This window comes from Mirounga angustirostris, unplaced genomic scaffold (assembly GCF_029215605.1).
Source record: "Mirounga angustirostris isolate CCGP_5_RB_7025 unplaced genomic scaffold, mMirAng1.0.hap1 SCAF_12, whole genome shotgun sequence".
Taxonomy (NCBI): Eukaryota; Metazoa; Chordata; class Mammalia; order Carnivora; family Phocidae; genus Mirounga; species Mirounga angustirostris.
In genome coordinates, this window is record NW_026991720.1 from 101117732 (window position 1) to 101135986 (window position 18255).

An 18255-nucleotide genomic window follows, 5' to 3' on the forward strand; every position below is an offset into this window, starting at 1 on the left:
AAAATGACAGATCCTGCGAATTGCAAACTGCAGAAGAAAAACTCTCGGTGGTTATCTGTGGAGACCCTGGTAGTGTGGGACTAGTGTGGCCAGCATAGATACAAACCCATTTCTTGTTTAAACAGAACAGTTTTTAAATCCCATTTTACAGTTTAGACATTCAAGAATGTTGTCATGAAAATCCAAGTCTCACGTGAAAGAGGTTATTATGTGTGTTGGAGTTTGGAGATTTTTTAGCATCATCTAGGTTGTAGAGGACCGTTTTGACCTTTTTCAGGGGAGAAAGCAGGAGTTTCTAAAAAATACGTGTCACCTAGCCGATGACGAGGGACCCTGAACCTGCTCCAGGCCATGCAGCGGCGGGGGGGGTGGGGGGGCGCAGGGCTTGGACGTGGCTTGGGCTCTGCTCCACATATCTCCTGCTCCTCACGAGGACACGAGAAGCAGAGCCAAGGGCTGGTGCCTGTTTCCACCTTCCTTTCAAGTTCACAGAAGCAAGAAGGACCTCATAGTAAAATACGTGGGTTTTACGGGAAGCTGAATGGTTTTACTTTCCTCCAGAATTCCTGTGAGCCTTTAACCTGGCGACGCAGCTCTCTGGAGTGCACGAGGGATGAAGCACTGTGCTTGGTGGCCGCAGTTACCCTCCTTCAGTGTCCGAGGGAAGGCCACCGTTGTCTGCAGTTCCTGGGGCTGGGTCGTGGATTTCTCGTAGCCCGACCATGTGCATGCCTCTCTTCTTTGGAACCCAGGTCGTCGGAATATGAGAAAAGACACTGCTTTGGGGTGCCTGGGTGGCTCAGTCGGTTGCGCTTCTGACTCTTGGTTTCGGCTCAGGTCATGATCTCAGGGTCGTGGGATCGAGCCCCGCGTGGGGCTCTGTGCTGGGCGTGGAGTCTGCTTGCGATTCTCTTTTTCCCCTCTGCCCCCTCACCCCCACTTCCTCTCTCTCTAAAAAAAGAAAAGACACGACTTCACTATGTAGCTTGTCGCCTCCGCAGAGGATCCGGCATCTTTCCCTTGGTGGTGAGTTACTCAAGTCCTACCAAGGACAGAATTTTGTCATTTTTCATCAGGAAAGATTGTTTTTCAGTTAAAGCTAATGTATTTAAAGTGAACATATTCGGGTTGTTTTGAAACATTATCAGAACCTCCTGTAGCTAAACTGTATCTAAGAGATCCAGATCTAGAGCCTGGGGGGCTCAGTCAGTGGCGCATCTGACTCTTGATCTCAGCTCAGGTCTTGATCTCGGGGTCGTGGGATCGAGCCCCGCGTCGGGCTCCATGCTGGATGTGGAGCGTAATAAAATAAATAAGTAAATAAATAAAAAATAAGAGATCCAGATCTGATGCTTGTGCAAACCTAACCGACCCAGCCCCGGCCTTGGTGGAGGGACATGCGGTGGCCCTGTGGATCATCTCCTCTTGCCAGCTCCCCGGTCTGATGATCACTGTTGGAGGTACCTGTGTATGTGTGTGTGTATATATATATATATACACACACACACACGTCTTCTCTGGTGGACGGATGCCGAGCCATTCCCTCCGGGAGGGTAGAACTTCGTGTGTGGGGGTAGGTTTCCCAGGCAACTTGTCCTGGGTCTGGCGGGTTGGCATGGGGGCGCGCACTCTGCGTGCTAATGCAGCTCAGAAATAGGTATTTGGCGTTAGGGTCTCCGGGGCAGAGCGGTGACTAAGAGCGCATCCAGAGCATCTCTGGCCAAGACGGCCTCTCCACAGCAAGAGCTGAGGGCTTCGCGGGTCAGGGCTTTTTGTGAGGTGTGAATGGGTGACACACTGAATCAACAGCCTTAGAAATAAGAGTAGTTATCTGTCCCCGGTAATCAAGGTGGTGGACGGCGAGGCAGCGGGTGTGAGTGGGACTGCGCTGCAGAATTGCCCACTTGCCATAGCTGTGAAATTGAAGAACAGAGCCGACATTTATGCTGATTAGAGCTGTCAGAAACCTCTAAACCGGGATGCACGACTCACTTCCCCAGCCGTGTGAGGGATGGCATTAGATCCCCGACCCTTCTCTGACACGCGCTGCAGGATTTGAGCTTTGCCACGTAGAGTGAGCAGAAGCAAGGCTCGCTCCCCTGACCTGTAGTCCATACGCGTCTGGTGCCGTGAGAGCCCAAGAAACTGGTTTACTCTGCTGAATTCACCAACGATCCCGGGAAAGCTCTGGAAGGCAGTGCAGCCTTAATGCTTTCAAGATTTAAAACCCAGTGATCATATTCACTTGTTGTTTGGATACGTAATTCCTGCGCTTGGCATGAAACTTAACAGCTCCAGAGGACTTTCCATGAAAAATAAGTCTCTCCCCCCCAGGCCCCCCAAGTGTCCTGGTTGTCACTCACCAGTGGTTTGCAGTTAAGAAGGACTCTGCAGGGAAGCAGCCTCTGTGCAGTCTAGCTGGGTTTCTCCTGGGGGGCTCCTGGGGGTTGGGGACCCCACACCCCTTCTCCAAAGCCCCAGAGACTGGGGTTCTTGCACTCTAGCTAGGTTTCTCCTGGGGGGCTCCTGGGGGTTGGGGACCCCACACCCCTTCTCCAAAGCCCCAGAGACTGGGGTTCTTGCACTCTAGCTAGGTTTCTCCTGGGGGGCTCCTGGGGGTTGGGGACCCCACACCCCTTCTCCAAAGCCCCAGAGACTGGGGTTCTTGCACTCTAGCTGGGTTACTCCTGGGGGGCACCTGGGGGCCGGGGACCCCACACCCCCTTCTCCAAAGCCCCAGAGACCGGGGTTCTTGCAGCTCTAGCACTGGACTTGGGGGCTGATTGGGAAGGGAGGAAGCTGTAGGCCTTTCGCAGGAGTCCCGGACAGAATGAGATTAGGAGGATCTGATGCCGCCCACCCTCCTTATTCATGTTTTCCCCAGAGGTCTCGGGCTGCAAATTCTCAAGCTTTCTTTAGCGGAACGTCCCCCGTCAGTGATGTGAGTTTCATTGTACGGACAGGCGCTGTACTTTGAGGTGCTGATCCGAAAGACTTGGGTTTGTTTGTGTATATTGTACAAAGTGCTTAAATCCAAGCCTGGTTTTACAGACCTTCCTTAATTTTTCTGATAAAGTTTGAATCACTTTCCCAATGGTTAGAGAACCGGTTTCGCAGCCAGCAAAGACAAACTCGAGGGATTTCAGCGGTGTTAACGCCACTCGGTCGTCGGTGAAGGGCGGGCTGCTAGGGCAGTAGGTCCGGGACGTGGTGGGCCTTGTGGGTGGCATCATGGTCATCTTAACCTTTCTCTCTTTTTTTTTTTAAGATTTTATTTATTTATTTGAGAGAGAGAGTGAGCGAACACAAGCGGGGGTAGGGGCAGAGGGAGAAGCAGACTCCCTGCTGAGCAAGGAGCCCTATGTGGGGCTTGATCCCAGGACTGAGGGATCATGACCTGAGCCAAAGGTAGACGCTCAACTGACTGAGCCACCCAGGCGCCCCCATCTTAACCTTTTTCACTTAAGTGATTCAGTCTCTTCATTTTTGTTCTCCTTTTATGTTTGGATGTGCAAAGAGCTGTCCCTTAGAAGGCACCCACAGGTGTTCAGTAATTTGTAATAATTCATACATCTCAACTGTCAAGGTTTATCCTAAGTAATGACATCAGTAGTGAAAACAAAATGTTAATGAGTTAAAGGGTGTGTGTGTGTGTGTCAGGGAAAGTGAGTTTTTTTTAAGAGGACCCTGATTTTAGGCCTGTGTGTAAATAATCCACATTCTAAATTTAACATTATAATGCTTTTCCTTCTCCCCCGGTGTCCCCTGGTCACACAAGGTAGGATGCCCTTCTCTGCAAGAGCTTCCGATCCTTCCTTTTCTCCGACTCCTGAGCCGGCTACCCGTGTGCATTCCACGGGTGGTCCCTGTCTGCAGGGTCCTGCAAACCCCTGAGCGGCCCTGGCCAGGTCATCCTCATCTTAAAGCCCGTGTCCTCTTCTGTGAAGTGGGGACGGTCCCCTCACGGGTTTCCGAATTGTCTGGGGCTCTGCACCAATGTGGGCTTCCTCTTGTCAGCTGCACGTGTTCAGCCATCATGGCGGCCTGGGAAGGCCATCCCTTCTGGGAAGGTGGGCATGGAATGGTGGGGTGCAGCATCCTCACGGACCGCCTTTGCCTCTGTTTTCATGACCCGAGGCCAGTGTGGTTTTGCCCTGGTAATGCGTTCATGAGGGAGGTCGTGAGGCCCCTCTGCCCGTGTGTAGTCCCGGCTGTTCTCTGTGGATACCCTTGCTCTTCTCTCGCTCTGTTGTTTCTTGACTTCCTCCAGTGCTGGGTGCCTACAGTCTGTTGGGTCGTTCCTTACAGGAGCCTTCGGGAACTGGGGTAGCAATCCTGTCCGGCGCTTAGCACATCACTGCACACGTGCGTATTAACCCCAGCCGAGGTGGAGGCCCGTCTCTCAGACCCCAGTGCCCACGGGCTGAGGCAGCTGGAAATTGAAGATCAACGTCCAGCCTTGGCCTCTCTGACCTCGCGCGGACCAGATCCTGTTCCCCGGGGACCCCGCATCCGAGCTCAGGACTTGGGATTTGGATTTGGGCAGAGCAGAGCTCCAGGGCTGACCGCACACTTGGCCGGCGTGGGTGACCCGAGCAAGCAGCTTCTGCTCAGCCTCCTGGCCTGTCTAGTGGGAATAATTACCGTGTCTCCACATGGATCGTTTGAGGACGCAATGCTCCACGCAAGTAACGTAAGTGAGGAGCGTGGCCATCACCAAGTTTCATTTCAAAATTTCGCTGGTTTTCTGTCAGCAGGCTGACCAAAGCACTTAGGTGTCAGGTACTGTGGATACTTGAATAGAATATTCCAAACAGGCCTCTTACCAAAGACAGAGTGTAAGGTCAAAGGTCATTCTCCTACATAGGGTCAAATCCAGACCCTTGGACCTGAAACCCTGAAGTTTGAGGTGATGAGGTCATTCTCTGCTGCAGGTCAGTCTCTGCCGTTGAGTATAGCACTTTGGTCTGCCTCCCCTCCTCCCCCCACTGCCGTGTTCTAGAAGGGATTCTATCTGCATAGGAAAAAGTAAAAGATTTTTAAAAGGCAGAAAACGTACCAGGTGCAGCTTCCCTGTGGGAATCTGGCCCTTAGGATTCAGGTGTGGCCTTTTGAGGAACTGATTATATTGTTTACTTCAGTTGTGGTAGGTTTCCCTCCCCAGCTTCCAGAATGTGACTCTTCAAAGCTATATTGCAATTTTCTCTCGATTTTTCCCCCCTCGCAAACATCATAAAAAAGGGTTAACCATGTAAGGAAAAGAGACAAGAGCAGTGGTTCTCAACTTTGCGAACACGGGGAGCTTGAAACAATGCCCGCATCCCCAAGATTTTATTTTTGCCGATCTGGGGTGCAGCCCGGGCACCCAAGGTGCCCCGTGGTTGGTTCCAGGCCCCGGACACAAGGGCCCCACATTCCGGGCTGGAGCATGTGTGTGTGCCCAGGTTCCCAGGTGGTGCTCATGCCGTCTGTCCGGGGACCCTAATTTGAAAACCACGGGACTATGGGTTCTGGTTAAGAGCGTGGATTTTTGGACTGAGCTTCATCCCGTCCTCGGTCACCTCTGTCTCTTTCCCATTACTGGCCCCAGGACCTTGACCACTGCACTTCATGTTACTCTTGTCAACAGTGGGGATGATCCTCGTGTGAGGGCGTGTGCGTGCGTGCGTGTATTTGCACACATACACACACATCCCTACCTCACGAATCATCTTTTTTTTTTTTTGTCTTGACAAATGGAAATAATCAATAGTAAGAACATCCAAGTCCATTGCTTTCTTTACATGTAGGGGCAAAGGTGGTAGGGCTGTGGGTTTCAGTCTATTTTATCTGCAGTGTTTTCTATCAGAAGGGTGTTTTTTTATTTTATTTATTTTTTTAAATGATTTTATTTATTTATTTTAGAGAGGGAGGTTGTGAGCAGGGAGGAGGGGCAGAGGGAGAGGGAGAAGCAGGCTCCTCACTGAACCAGGAGCCCGATGTGGGGCCTGATCCCAGGACCCCGGGATCACGACCTGAGCCGAAAGCAGACGCTTAACCAACTGAGCCACCCAGGTGTCCATATAAGGGCATTTTTTAAAGATTATTTTGATTTTGGTATTTATTTATAATAAAAGTTCTAATTCTACTGACGTCTCCAAATTTATTTCTTTATTAACTTCTGTAAAATTACCGTATGATTAAAACATACGGTATTCCTTTGCTTTCCTTTTGTACGTGGAGTTCTTGTTTGCAGTGTGAGTTTCTTGTCGAAGTGTAGCGTTCGTCCACTTACTGTAAGCCCCCTGCATGCAGATGCTGTGTTGTTTGGAGGCTGGAGGGTGAGTACTGTTGGCGCTTGCTAACCACACTGTGGGCCGTGTGCTCTGCTGTTCGCAGTTCACGAGCATCTTACGTGGCCCTACGCTTCGCTGGCCCCGTTCCCGAGCTTGTCACCACGCTTGACTTTTGTTCTGTTCTTGTGTCTCTACCCACTCCATCTCTGTCCCTCCCTTCCTGGCTCTCTTTTTAAAGCATTTCTATTTCAGTGTGCTTTGAGTAATTTTTTTCTTAATATTGGAATAGTTTTGAATGTTATTTTGAAAAGCGCATCAGATAGTTGACACTTTTTGCTACACGTCGTCTGTTTTTGGAATAAATTGTTTCTTTTTTGAATGCTGTCTTCATCGCCTGGTTTCTATTTTCCCTTTGATGTTTGAAGTATTATGAGTTTCTTTTTATGCATTGATTATGATTTAGAATGCGAATATTCTGTTTTCAGCTCCACAAGTGACTATCTTAATATGTCATGAATGTGGGTCAATTACATTGTTCCTGGTAAATAGCAGGGTCCCTGGCTTTTACGGAAGGGATAGCTTTCTTTGTAAAAAGTCCTACAGTGATAGAAGACTTGCAGCTTCTCTTTTTGATTTTATTTTTATTTATTTATTTATTTATTTTTAAAGGTATTATTTATTTTTTTGACAGAGAGAGACAGCGAGAGCAGGAACACAAGCAGGGGGAGTGGGAGAGGGAGAAGCAGGCTTCCCGCCAAGCAGGGAGCCCGATGCGGGGCTCGATCCCAGGACCCTGGGATCATGACCTGAGCCAAAGGCAGACGCTTAACGACTGAGCCACCCAGGCGCCCTGATTTTATTTTTAAATTAAGTGTTATTAGTTAGCCTGTCCACCAACAATGAAGGTAGTTAGTCCCGTTAGCATGCAGACCTTCTGGAGTCCCCACTGTGTGCTGTCCTGGGTACAGCAGGGCATATTCCAACTAACAAGTTCTTGAACAAGAAGGCATTTACCAACTACAAGTGTGATAGGATTGATGTCAGGTGCTGGCCATGACCCTGGAGCAGGGTGGCGGGGCGAATAGCCGTTCAGTGCCTGTGCTGGGTGTCATCCGAATATCCCAAGAGCGGGCACTGAGGGGAAAGTCGGAAGCGGACATGCCAGAGAGGACATAGTAAATTCTCTAAGGACACATACTAGATTTTCCCAGCGGTATAAATGCACAATTTGGATTTGTGGCTGAGTAGAAATGGGAAGAGTCCATCTTGCACGGTCAGTGACTTCAGGGATGCGGAGATGGCTAGTTGTGTTAAGCAGAGGAGTTGTGTTTTTCTAAGAGTTGTGTTTTTCTTTTTCCTTTTTTTTTAAATTTTATTTATTTACTTGAGAGAGAGAGAGAGAGAAACAGCATGAGAGGGGATAGGGTCAGAGGGAGAAGCAGGCTCTCCGCCGAGCTGGGAGCCCGATGTGGGACTCGATCCCAGGACTCCGGGATCATGACCTGAGCCGAAGGCAGATGATTAACCAACTGAGCCACTCAGGTGCCCGAGTTGTGTTTTTCTAAGAGTAGGTCAGAGGAGGTGACACACGTGGGAGCTCGGGTGTTAGCCAGGGAATGGCTGAAGTGGACTGCTGCCCTAAGCCAGGAAGTAAAGGGGTGTGGGTGGGGGGAGGTGGGGACAGAGTGGCTGATCCAGTGGGCAGCAGTCTCCATCCTGCATACCTGTGCAAGGAAAGCCCGTGAGCTTGCGGGCACTAAGTACAAACCCGAACCTGACCCTGTTTTCAGATCGTGGGTTGCATCCCATCGTCGAGCCAAGCATCAGGTTAGTAGGTCACGCACGGAGTGTTCAGTAGGGAAAACAGATCGGAAGAGGAAGCATCAGAGTGGATTGCATGGATCCTGAGCACATTGCCAAGTGTGATGCGTTGGGCGTGTCATGAGATGCGAGGGTCCTTCAGCGCACCTGTTGGCACCGTAGTCGATTTTTCTAGCATATAGAGTCATCCTGATTGGTGGGGGGACGCTGGACAGTTGAAATCCGCCACAAGCATAATTTGTAGTTGGTTGTGATGTGAAAGGCATATGCGTGCCAGTCTTTAGAGTCTCAGGAACGCCCAAAAAGCATTATTTGATGCAACGTTTTAAAATTTTAAGATAGTTGTATCACTTTAATTTAGTAGAAATTTCCCTTAAAATGGAAAAACAAATAAACATGAGACAGAAAGAACAAAGGCACTGTTGAAGTTCAGCTGCTGGACCCAGAAGTGTAAATATTGACATTGTTGAGAAAAATGTTGATTCTAGAATCAGCAAACTTTTGGCTTTGCTGGAACTATTTTTCTGAACTATAGTCTAATAAGGAAGAAAGTTCAGGCTTCATGGTGAAGATTATTTAAATTTTTATCACAAGTTCAAAACTCCATTAAAAGGGACAGACTCCGGGGTCCCTGGGTGGCTCAGTTGGTTGAGCGTCTTGACTCTTGCTTTCGGCTCAGGTCATGATGTCAGGGTTGTGAGATCGATCCCCTGCACTGGGCTCCATGCTCAGCAGGAAGTCTGTTTCCCTCTCTCTCTCTTTCTCTCCCTTCCTCTGTCCCTCTGCCCCTACCCCCCTCACTCGCTCTCTAAAAATGAGTAAATAAAAGCTTTTTTAAAAGAAAGGATAGACTCCAATACATTATTTATAATGCATTCTGGCAATGGACAAAATTCATAGTCAAAAAGAAACCAACACAAGATGACCTTATCCGTAAGCCCCTTTCCTCGAAGCAAGAAAAAAGACAACAGTCGTTGGTACAATTTCTTAGTCATTCTACAACTGTTCATGAGAATGCCTTTTATTGTGGTAGATATAAAGCTGTAATATCTACCTGCCTGTCAGGCCCTTTGTCAGGCTATGGAGCACATCATTTTGATAAATCAGCTGATGATTTGAATATGGAACTCTCTGCAAAGTGGCACAGAATGTCATCACCCCTGGACTGTTGTAGGACATTTCGAAGTGTGGTTTTTTTGTTGAGGAGCAGGATGGAGGTTGAGTCTCCACGAGAGCACAGATCATGACTGTGGTCTTCGTCTTTGTCAAGTGTGGACAGCAGGGTGGATTTACGGAGGGCTTGCCGTGGGGTTTCCATTTCACCAGTCAGACATTTGGGTTACGCAGAGTCACACAACTGAGAGGGCATGGGTGCTCAAGAGAAACCAAAATGGGCAAGCCGTAAACAATTTCCAAGTGGTAGAACAAGTGTGAACAGGAAACTTGGTGGTATTTAAAAAAAAAAAAAAAAGTTTGTATAAAAGTGAATTTGCAATCATTGCTTTATCCATCTTCAAGTTTTATCATCCTAAGAAATTCTGCTGAATCTCGTGATTGTATTAAACAATACTTAGCAGGGCTGGGGGTGTGCCTGGGTGGCTCCATCGGTTGAGCGTTTGACTCTTGATTTCGGCTCAGGTCATGATCTCTGCATCATGAGATCGAGCCCTGCATTGGGCTCCGTGTTCAGCGGGGAGTCTGCTTGAGATTCTCTCTCTCTCCCTTTGCCTCTCCTCCCACTCTCTCTCTCTAAATTAATAAATAAAATCTTTAAAGAAATTTAGCAGAAGTTGTTAATTTTATTAAAGGAAGCTCATTGAATAGCCATCTTTTCCGATATTTAAAAACTGGGGGTAAAATATATGAAACGTAAAATTTACTATTTTAGCCATTTGTAAGTGTGCAATTCAGTGGACTTAAGTACATTCACAATGTTGTGTAACCATCATGGTTATCTATTTCCAGAACTTTGTCCTCATCCCAAACAGAAACTCTGTATCCATTGAACAAACTTCCCTTCTCCTAGCCCCTGCAAACTTCTACCTCTTGTTTCTATACTAGGTGCCTCATATAAGTGAGGTCCTACAATATTTGTGCTTTGGCGACTGACTTACTTCACTTGGCGTAATGTCTTCAAGGTTCATCCATGTCGTAGCATGTATCAAAGTGTTCCCTTTCAAGGCTGAATAATATTCCATGGCATGGATATGCTACGTTTTGCTTATTCATTCATCTGTTGATGGACACTTGGGTTGTTCACACTCTTTGGCTATTGTACACAGTGCTGCTATGAACATGGGTGTACAAGGATTTGTTTGAGTCCTTGCTTCCACTTCTTTTGAGGTATATGCTTAGAAATAGGGTTTCTGGAACTTACGTTAATTCTCTGTTTGGTTTTTTGAGGAGTTGTTACACTGTTTTCCACAGAGGATGCACCATTTTATATTCTCACCAGCAATGCAGAAGGGTTTCAGTTTTTCCACATCCCCACCAACACCTGTGATTTTGTGTGACATCTCATGGTGGTTTGATTTGAGTTTCCCTAATGACTAGTCATATGGAGCATCTTTCCATGTGTTTATTGGATATTTTTATGTTTTCCTTGGAGAAATGTCTAGTTAAAGTCCTCTGACCATTTTTGAAATTGGTGGTCTGTTTTCTTATTGTTGAGTTGTAGGTGTTCTTTATATATTCTGGATATTAATCCCTTACCCTATAAATGATTTGCAACTCTTTTGTCCTTCTCTGTGGGTTTTTTCACTCCCTCCATCGTGTCCTTCGCACAAACGTTTTTAATTTGGATGAAGTCCAGTTTGTCTTTTGTTGTCTGTGCCTTTGGTGTCTTATCCCGGAAGTTATTGTCAAATTCAACATCATGGAAACTTTTCCCTAGGTTTTCTTCTAAGAATTTTATACTTTTATTCTTATATTTAGGTCTTAGATCCATTTGAATTAATGTTCATTGATAGTGTAAGTCAAAAGTCCAACTTCATCATTTTGCATGTGGGTATCTGATTTTCCCAGAACCATTTGTTGAAAAGACTGTCCTTTCCTCATCGAATGGTCCTGGCACCTTTGTTGAAAATCAGCCAACCATTATATATGAAGGTTTATTTCTGCACTCTTTATTCGAGTCCATTAGTCTCTATGGGTGTCCTTCTGCCATTTCACATTACCTTTATCACTGTAGCTTGGTAGTAGGTTTTGAAATCAGGAAATGTGAGTCCTCCAATTTTGTTCTTCTTTTTCAAGATTTTTTGTGTGTGTGTATGTGTGGCTATTTGGGGTCCTGTGAGAATATATATAAATTTTAGAAAGATTTTATCGATTTCTGCAACAATGCTGGAGGGAATCTGTGAGGGATTGCGTTGAATCTGTAGATTGCTTTGGGGATTATCATCATGTGAACAGTATTAAATGTTCCAAACCATGAACACAGGGTGCTTTTCTTATTTATATCTTCTTTATATTCTTACAGCAGTATTTGCAATTTTTAGTGTATGAGTCTTTTGCCTCCTTAGTTGAATATATTCCTAATTATGATTCTTGATGCTATTTTGAATGGCGTTTTCTTAATCCCCTTCTCAGATTTTTTTGTATAGAGTGTATACTGAGTATATAAAATCAGTATACAACTGATTTTAGTGTGTCGATCTTCCATCCTGCAACTTTAATGCATTTATTTGTTAGCTAGAAATTGAGGGCATGTCTTAGTAATCTTTAGCGTTTTCTGTAGATAAGATCATTTCATCTGTGAACAGAGATCGTATTAGTTGCTTTCTGATTTGGGTGCCTTTTATTTCTTTTTCTTGCTCTATTGCTCTAGCTAGAACTTCCAATGCAATGTTGAGTAGAAGATGCAAAAGCCAGCATCCTCACCTTGTTTTTGATCTTAGGTAAGAGCTTTCCATCTTTCACCATTAAATACGATGTTAGCTTTGGGTTTGAGACATTTTATTAAGAGACCAGAGTTACTCTGATCTTCTTAGTGTGTCTAACTATAGTTTTCCTATCCCAAAGGAACCTACTCAACAGGGCTTTTGGGCTATATATTTTTCTGGCTGAGAAGCAATCTCACTTGGTAAATACTTTCAAAGGTCATATTTAGGTAATAAAATTGGCATGTTTATGTGGTATTTTTGGCACTCCAAAACCCATTAAATTTGAAGCTTCAGGGGGAAGGTAACGTGTTTCCACGTGTTGAACACATCCCAGAGTTCTGGAGGCATATGAGGCCGGGCAAGCAGCAGGTGAGGAGTGAGCTGGAAGGAGTGTGGGAAACAGTGGCAGAAGGAGGTGTGGGGCAATAGTTTAGTATGGGTGCAGAGAGGGTCCTTGAGCGGCCAGGAAGGCCCATTCTCTGCGGCAGGAAGAGGGAGCCAGGAGGCTGTGAACCCTCCCCCAGGCCTTCAGATGTGGGTGGAAGGGAGAAAAACAGCGTCCCAGGAAAGTGAGGCTGCAGGCTGAAGAGGTGGAAGATGTGTTTGCAGGAGGGCCCGGGGCTGGGAGGCTGTCCACGCAGACTCATCAGACCCATGCGGGCTTTGGGGAGGCCCACAGGAGACAGCACAGCGTGGTCCTGGGAGCTGGCCGTGGTTGGTTGGGGTGTATACGTCAGAGTTCTCCAGAGAAACCGAAACATGTGTGTGTCTGTACAGAGATTTATCTTAAGGAATTGGCTCATGTGACTGTAGGGGCTGACAAGTCTGAAGTCCATGGGGCAGGCTGGCAGTCCGGGAACTCAGGCAGGAGTTTGCTACAGTCTTGAGGCCAAATCCCTTCTTGGGGAAACCTCAGTCTTTGCTCTTATGCCTTCCACACATTGCACGAGGCCCACGCCCATTATGGAGGGTGATCACCTTTACTCAAGTCCAGTGATTGCAGATGTTACCCATGCCTACAGAGTACTTTTATCTATCTGTCTATCTATCTATGATTTATTTATTTAAGAGGGAGAGCGAGAGTGCACGCGCATGCGTAGTGGGGAGGGGCAGAGGGCGAGAGAGTCTCAAGCAGACTCCATGCTCAACATGGAGCCCGACGCAGGGTTCGATCTCACCACCCTAAGATCGGGACCTGAGCCGAAACCAAGAGTTGGACGCTTAACCAACTGAGCCACACAGGTGCCCCCACGGAGTGCTTTTAGAACAGCCTCTAGGTTGGTGCTGGACACATGAGACTCGCCACCATGGGGGCCAGGTTTGCAGGGCTGGGGGCTGCTGGCCTGGCCGGAGCCTGGAGGGAGGTGACACGCCATAGCTGTGCCCATGCGGGGAGTGGGGTGCTCCCGCCATCTTGTTAGCCCAGCAGCCTCTTAGGGATTGTTCTTTGGTTTCTGCCCAGTTGGCTTAAAGGATCCCACACACTCACAGGAAACATAGGGGGTTGGTAGTAAACGTTACAGGTTTAGGGCACTTCTGTTCCTTTTCGCTGAAATGACAATTTAGTAGTGTTTTTATATCTTGGGTCTAATTTAGTTTTCGAGGCCCACCAGAACAGAATAGTACTGACTGGGTGGCTCAAACAGCAGAAATTTATTTTTTCATGGCTCTGGAGGCCAGAGTCTGAGCTCGAGCTGTGGGCAGGGCTGTTCCTTCCGAGGCATCTCTTCATGGGGTGTGGATGCCTGTCTCCTCCCCGTGTCTTCTTCCCACGGTCTGTGTCCCGATCTCCTCTTACAGCAGATCAGGGCCCACGCTAATGCCTCATGGGAACCTTATCACCTCTTTCAAGACCCCCCACCTCCAAATTCAGCCACATTGTGCATCCTGGGTGTTAGGGCTTCAACTTCTGAATTTTGAGGAGGACCCCGTTCAGCCCATAACTGGGCCTTACCTTGATTTCTTTGCTACTTCAGTCGATAGAATGAATATCCTGACTTTTATGCACCCATCTGATTTTAGGTTTCCCCTGGGAAGCTTCTGTGAGTCTTTGATTTCTGAATTCTTAAAACCTCAGACTGTGTCTGGAGGGAGCTTCTCTGCTGCAGGTGCGCGGGAGGTGAGGCATGGGGCTCCGCTGGGGACAGTGTAGGAGAGGTGGGTGGTCCTGCTGGCAGCCTCCGGACATGGTGGGGCGGCTGTCCTGGAGTCATTTTGTTTTCTTCCCGCTCTAACCGGGTGGCACGGATGACCCGCAGAGTCCCCTTCGTGAAACCTGCCCTGTTTGGATCCAGATGCCAAGAGCCCGGTGAAGCGGGGGCCTGACAGGCAGGCAGCGTCCACACTGGGCGTGGGTGCTGGGGCACAGGGAATGCACAGTTTACGTGGGGGGAGCGAGACCGGGAAGGTGCATTTACAGTTCTGTGTGGCAGATGGAAAAACGGATGTAAGCCCAGCGTGAGGCCCAGGAGCCCAGAAGGGACACTGACGGAGCCATCTCGGAGCAGTGGTGATTGGTGAGAGGCAGTCTGAGAGGACTTCCTGGAGGAGGTGATCCCTGAGCTCAGTCCTACAGGGTATAGTAAGTTAGCTGGTGGCTCAAGAAAGCCTCCCGTGGCCCAGAATTAGCAATCATTCAGGGTGTCTGGGCCACCAAGGGACCAAGGGTCCAGGGTGTGCACCTCTGGGATTGATTATGATGGGGAGCGTTCATATGCTGCCATTCCTGAACACGTTTTCATGTCTGATGATTTCTGAAGGAGAAGACATACTGCCTCTGTTCCTGGAATCCACGCCCTGCTCTCTGATTACTCCTGAGATTTAGAAAGAAAGATGTATCTCAGAGAAGCTCGCTTCGTGGAAGTTTGGCAGAGCATTTTTTGTGTTCAAAGGCAAAGGGATGACCCATCCCCAGTCCAGGCCAAGCCGCTGGTCGCCCCTCACCCCAGCCTCAGAAGGGAGGGGCCTTTGTCAGACTCAGCTGGGAAACTCGGCTGCTCTGTATGCTGCAGGCCCGTGGTTTGTGCCACAGTAGATTAAAAAAGAAAAAGACGGACGCCTGGGTGGCTCAGTTGGTGAAGCGTCTGCCTTCGGCTCGGGTCATGATCTCGCGGTCCTGGGATCGAGCCCCGCATCGGGCTCCCTGCTCTGCGGGAAGCCTGCTTCTCCCTCTGCCTCTGCCTGATGCTCTGCCTACTTGTGCTCTCTCTCTCTCTGTCAAATAAATAAAATCTTGAAAAAAAAAAAAGAAAAAGACAGGATCTCTGTTTCGCGCATATTAGGAGCTCACTGTAAGAGACAGTGTGCTGTTAGTGAAGCTGCTGGTATTCGCAGCTTACTTAGAGGTCCGGAAAGTTTCCTGTATGTTCAGAAGTCCGTTTCTGTGAATGTTATTCTCAGAGGCTGTGGTCACAGAACCGTGGCCTGCAGGAAGAGTGTGGAGCTGACCGGGGGCCCTTAGATGCTCCTGATGGTGGTCGATCTTGCCTGTGGCCGGGACACCCAGCATGCACACAGCCACCTTGGTGCCTCATTGGAATTGGGCTAAATCCATAATTGCCAAAGTAAGATAAAGTCTTCAGGGGTTCAGTATTTGTAACGAGGAAAGAGCCCAGGGGTCCCTGGGAGCTCCTGGGAAGGCGTGCGGTCAGAACCATGGGCCAGCACCCCCTTCACCCCTCAGGCCCTGGGACCACGTGGATGGCTCCCCACGGCTCTGTAGCTGGCACTAGGCTCCTTCTGTTAGAAGGTAAGTGGATACCCCCATTAGTAGACATCCCAGCCGAGCACCTGACCACCCGAGGGGTGTCTAAGGGCTACCCCCTCAGCCGCATTGCTCTCGAACAAGTTGTGAGGAGTTCATTTTTTCTCCAGTCCAGCTTCTCACGGTCTGTCTTTGTTGTAGGCGCTGCAGATCCGTCAATGTAACTGGAAGAAGGAGCCAATGGCTTTAGCTGGCTGCCCAGATTCCTTCTTGCACCATCCGTACTACCAGGTATGAGGGAGCGTGGATGGCTGCTGCCCGCACGTGGTGGTGGCCCAGGTCACGGCACAAATGTAGTTAGTGACCATGACCCACTCCGTGCCTGGCAGTGTCTGTGCGAGGGCCTCTGGCATGTCCCACGGAGGATCACGCGTGGCTCCCACAGTTGTCCTCGCTTTGTACTGGGAGACCTTATCACGTGTTCTCTATGTTCATGGCATCCTCCCTTCGAGAAGATTGTCCTTGTGGTGCAGCGTTTTCTCTGACGCGCAGGAGGGGGTGTTTGGAAGGCTCAGGCGCCGTGGGGTCGTCTGCTGGGCCCCAGAGCTCCGGGTGGCGAGTGGCCGTGGCGGCTTCGGGGATGTTCATGCGGAGACACAGCATCCGGAGCTAGAAGTGGGGAGAGGGAGGTCTCTGAGCCCAGGCGCATGCAGCCTGCCTTTTGGAGATGGAGTCCTCCCCGAAAGACTGGCTCTTTTTCCCCTCCACCCACTAGCATCAGGTGGGGTTTGGTGAAGGACATGTTCAGACCCATCCATCCAGGTTCTCGAGCTCCTCTCTGCGGGCCGCTCGGGTGGGTTTGCCCTGTACGCTTCCTTCATCTTCTGAACCACGTTTGTGTTTGAACTTTTACTTGACAGTGTGGAGGGATGCTTCTGAAGGAATGCACAAGCAAGGCTTGGTCCTTTTTTTTTTTTTTTTTTTAAGACAGAGAGAGAGAGAGAGAGCACAGCAGGGGAGGGGTGGAGGGACAAGCAGGGGGGCTCCATTCCAGGACCCCAGGATCATGACCTGAGCTGAAGGCAGAGGCTTAACCGACGGAGCCCCCAGGCGCCCCAAGCTTGTCCATCTTTATCAGTCTCTCAACACTTCAAGTCCTGGTACCATCTCTCATTCAGCCTCCGTCTCTCCCCAGCAGGGCTCCCAAGGTTTGGAGGTCCTTCCGTACGCTCTACCCTTGCTCTGATACTGTTTTTCCCTCCCTTTATCTGTAAAGCCTCTCTGGCAATAGTGATGAGAATTTGCTTATGCACCACGGCTGCGGAGAGATTTTCCTTTTTAATTTTTTTTGGTGTCGAAGTGACGTGAACCTTCGGAGAGAGGCTGAAGGCTAGGAATACTGTTTGTTGTAGCTGCTGAATTTGAGACGAGACTGAAGCCGGTCACAAGCCAGAAAAGAGAGCCAGCACCCTAGCCGAACTGCGGAGCATGCTGGGGACAAGTGGGTCTTTTCAGTGAGTGGGCTCTGTGCGAGGCCCTCGACCTTCTGCAAGGTTCATTTTTTTTTTTTAAAGGACTTCTGTTTTTATTTATTTATTTATTTATTTTATTTATTTATTCATGAGAGACAGAGAGAGAGAGAGAGAGGCAGAGGGAGAAGCAGGCTCCCGAGGAGCAGGGAGACCGATGTAGGACTCAATCCCAGGACCCTGGGATCATGACCTGAGCCAAAGGCAGACGCTTAACCATCTGAGCCACCCAGGCGCCCTGCAGGGTTCATTTCTTGTTCTTAAAGGGCCTCACCCCGTTGATTAAGCTCTGTGCTGCATTCATGGCTCGTTCTCCTGTGGTCACTTAGCTTTGACCAGTTGTCTGGGCCCAGACTGTGCCCATCATCTGTCTTGCTGCCCTTCACTTCACACCATCACTCCCAAATGGAGGGGATGGATCAGTGCACCATACGGGAAGCTGTCTCCGCGGACTCCCCCGGGGACAGTTTGAAGGTTCCCTGCGCTGAAAGTTGGTGGAGAATGGTCCTCTCCAGCTGGTTACAGAGCGGACCTTGAGGGCCAGACCTGATGGAGGGAAGGGTGAGGGCACCGAGTCCCTCTTGCCATCCCCCCCACCCCTGTCTTCAGTTTCCCACCGGGCCATACAGAGATGGCAGAAGCACCAGGTAGAGGTCACGCCTCACTCCCCAGACGGACGCGCTGGCTGTTTGTCTTTGCTGACTCAGCTGTCCGAGCCAGTTGTCCGGCATGGTAGGCAGCCCCCGCAAGCCTCTGTCACCCCTGGAGGAAATGCTCAGTCATGCTGTTTGGTGGCTTTTGATGGGACAGTCTTCCTGCCATAAAAATCCAGCAGCCAGACTTGGCAGTTCACATCCGCTGTTCCTGGAAAATCAGATGACAGTTCCAGAATTTCTCAGAAAATGGGATGATTTACAGTGAATTCTGGCCTTGAGCAATCCGCAATTATAGCAATTAGAGAAATCTCCCAAGTTTTTATAGAGAAGAATTTCTGAAGATCGTCAACGTACGAACGGTTTTCTAATTCTAGCTGTTCACTCCGAGCT

General features: G+C 48.9%; 1 protein-coding gene across 15 annotated transcripts in view; it reads left to right on the forward strand.

Moving 5' to 3' along the window:
- Window positions 1–18255, forward strand: part of GRB10 (growth factor receptor bound protein 10) — a 175126-nt gene that overhangs the window by 42091 nt on the left and 114780 nt on the right. For 7 of the 15 annotated variants that reach the window (XR_010406626.1, XM_064575463.1, XM_064575466.1 and 4 more), the window contains exons 3-4: window positions 4309–4693; window positions 15882–15971. The exons of 4 other annotated variants lie outside the window; for them this stretch is intronic. Coding sequence is in view for 10 of the 11 variants with exons in the window: in XM_064575463.1 (XP_064431533.1) it covers window positions 4676–4693; window positions 15882–15971 (108 nt within the window). In the remaining variant the exon portion in view is untranslated. The remainder of the gene's footprint in view (window positions 1–4308; window positions 4694–15881; window positions 15972–18255) is intronic. 4 more of the 15 variants (XM_064575467.1, XM_064575472.1, XM_064575469.1 and 1 more) reach the window with 1 other exon arrangement.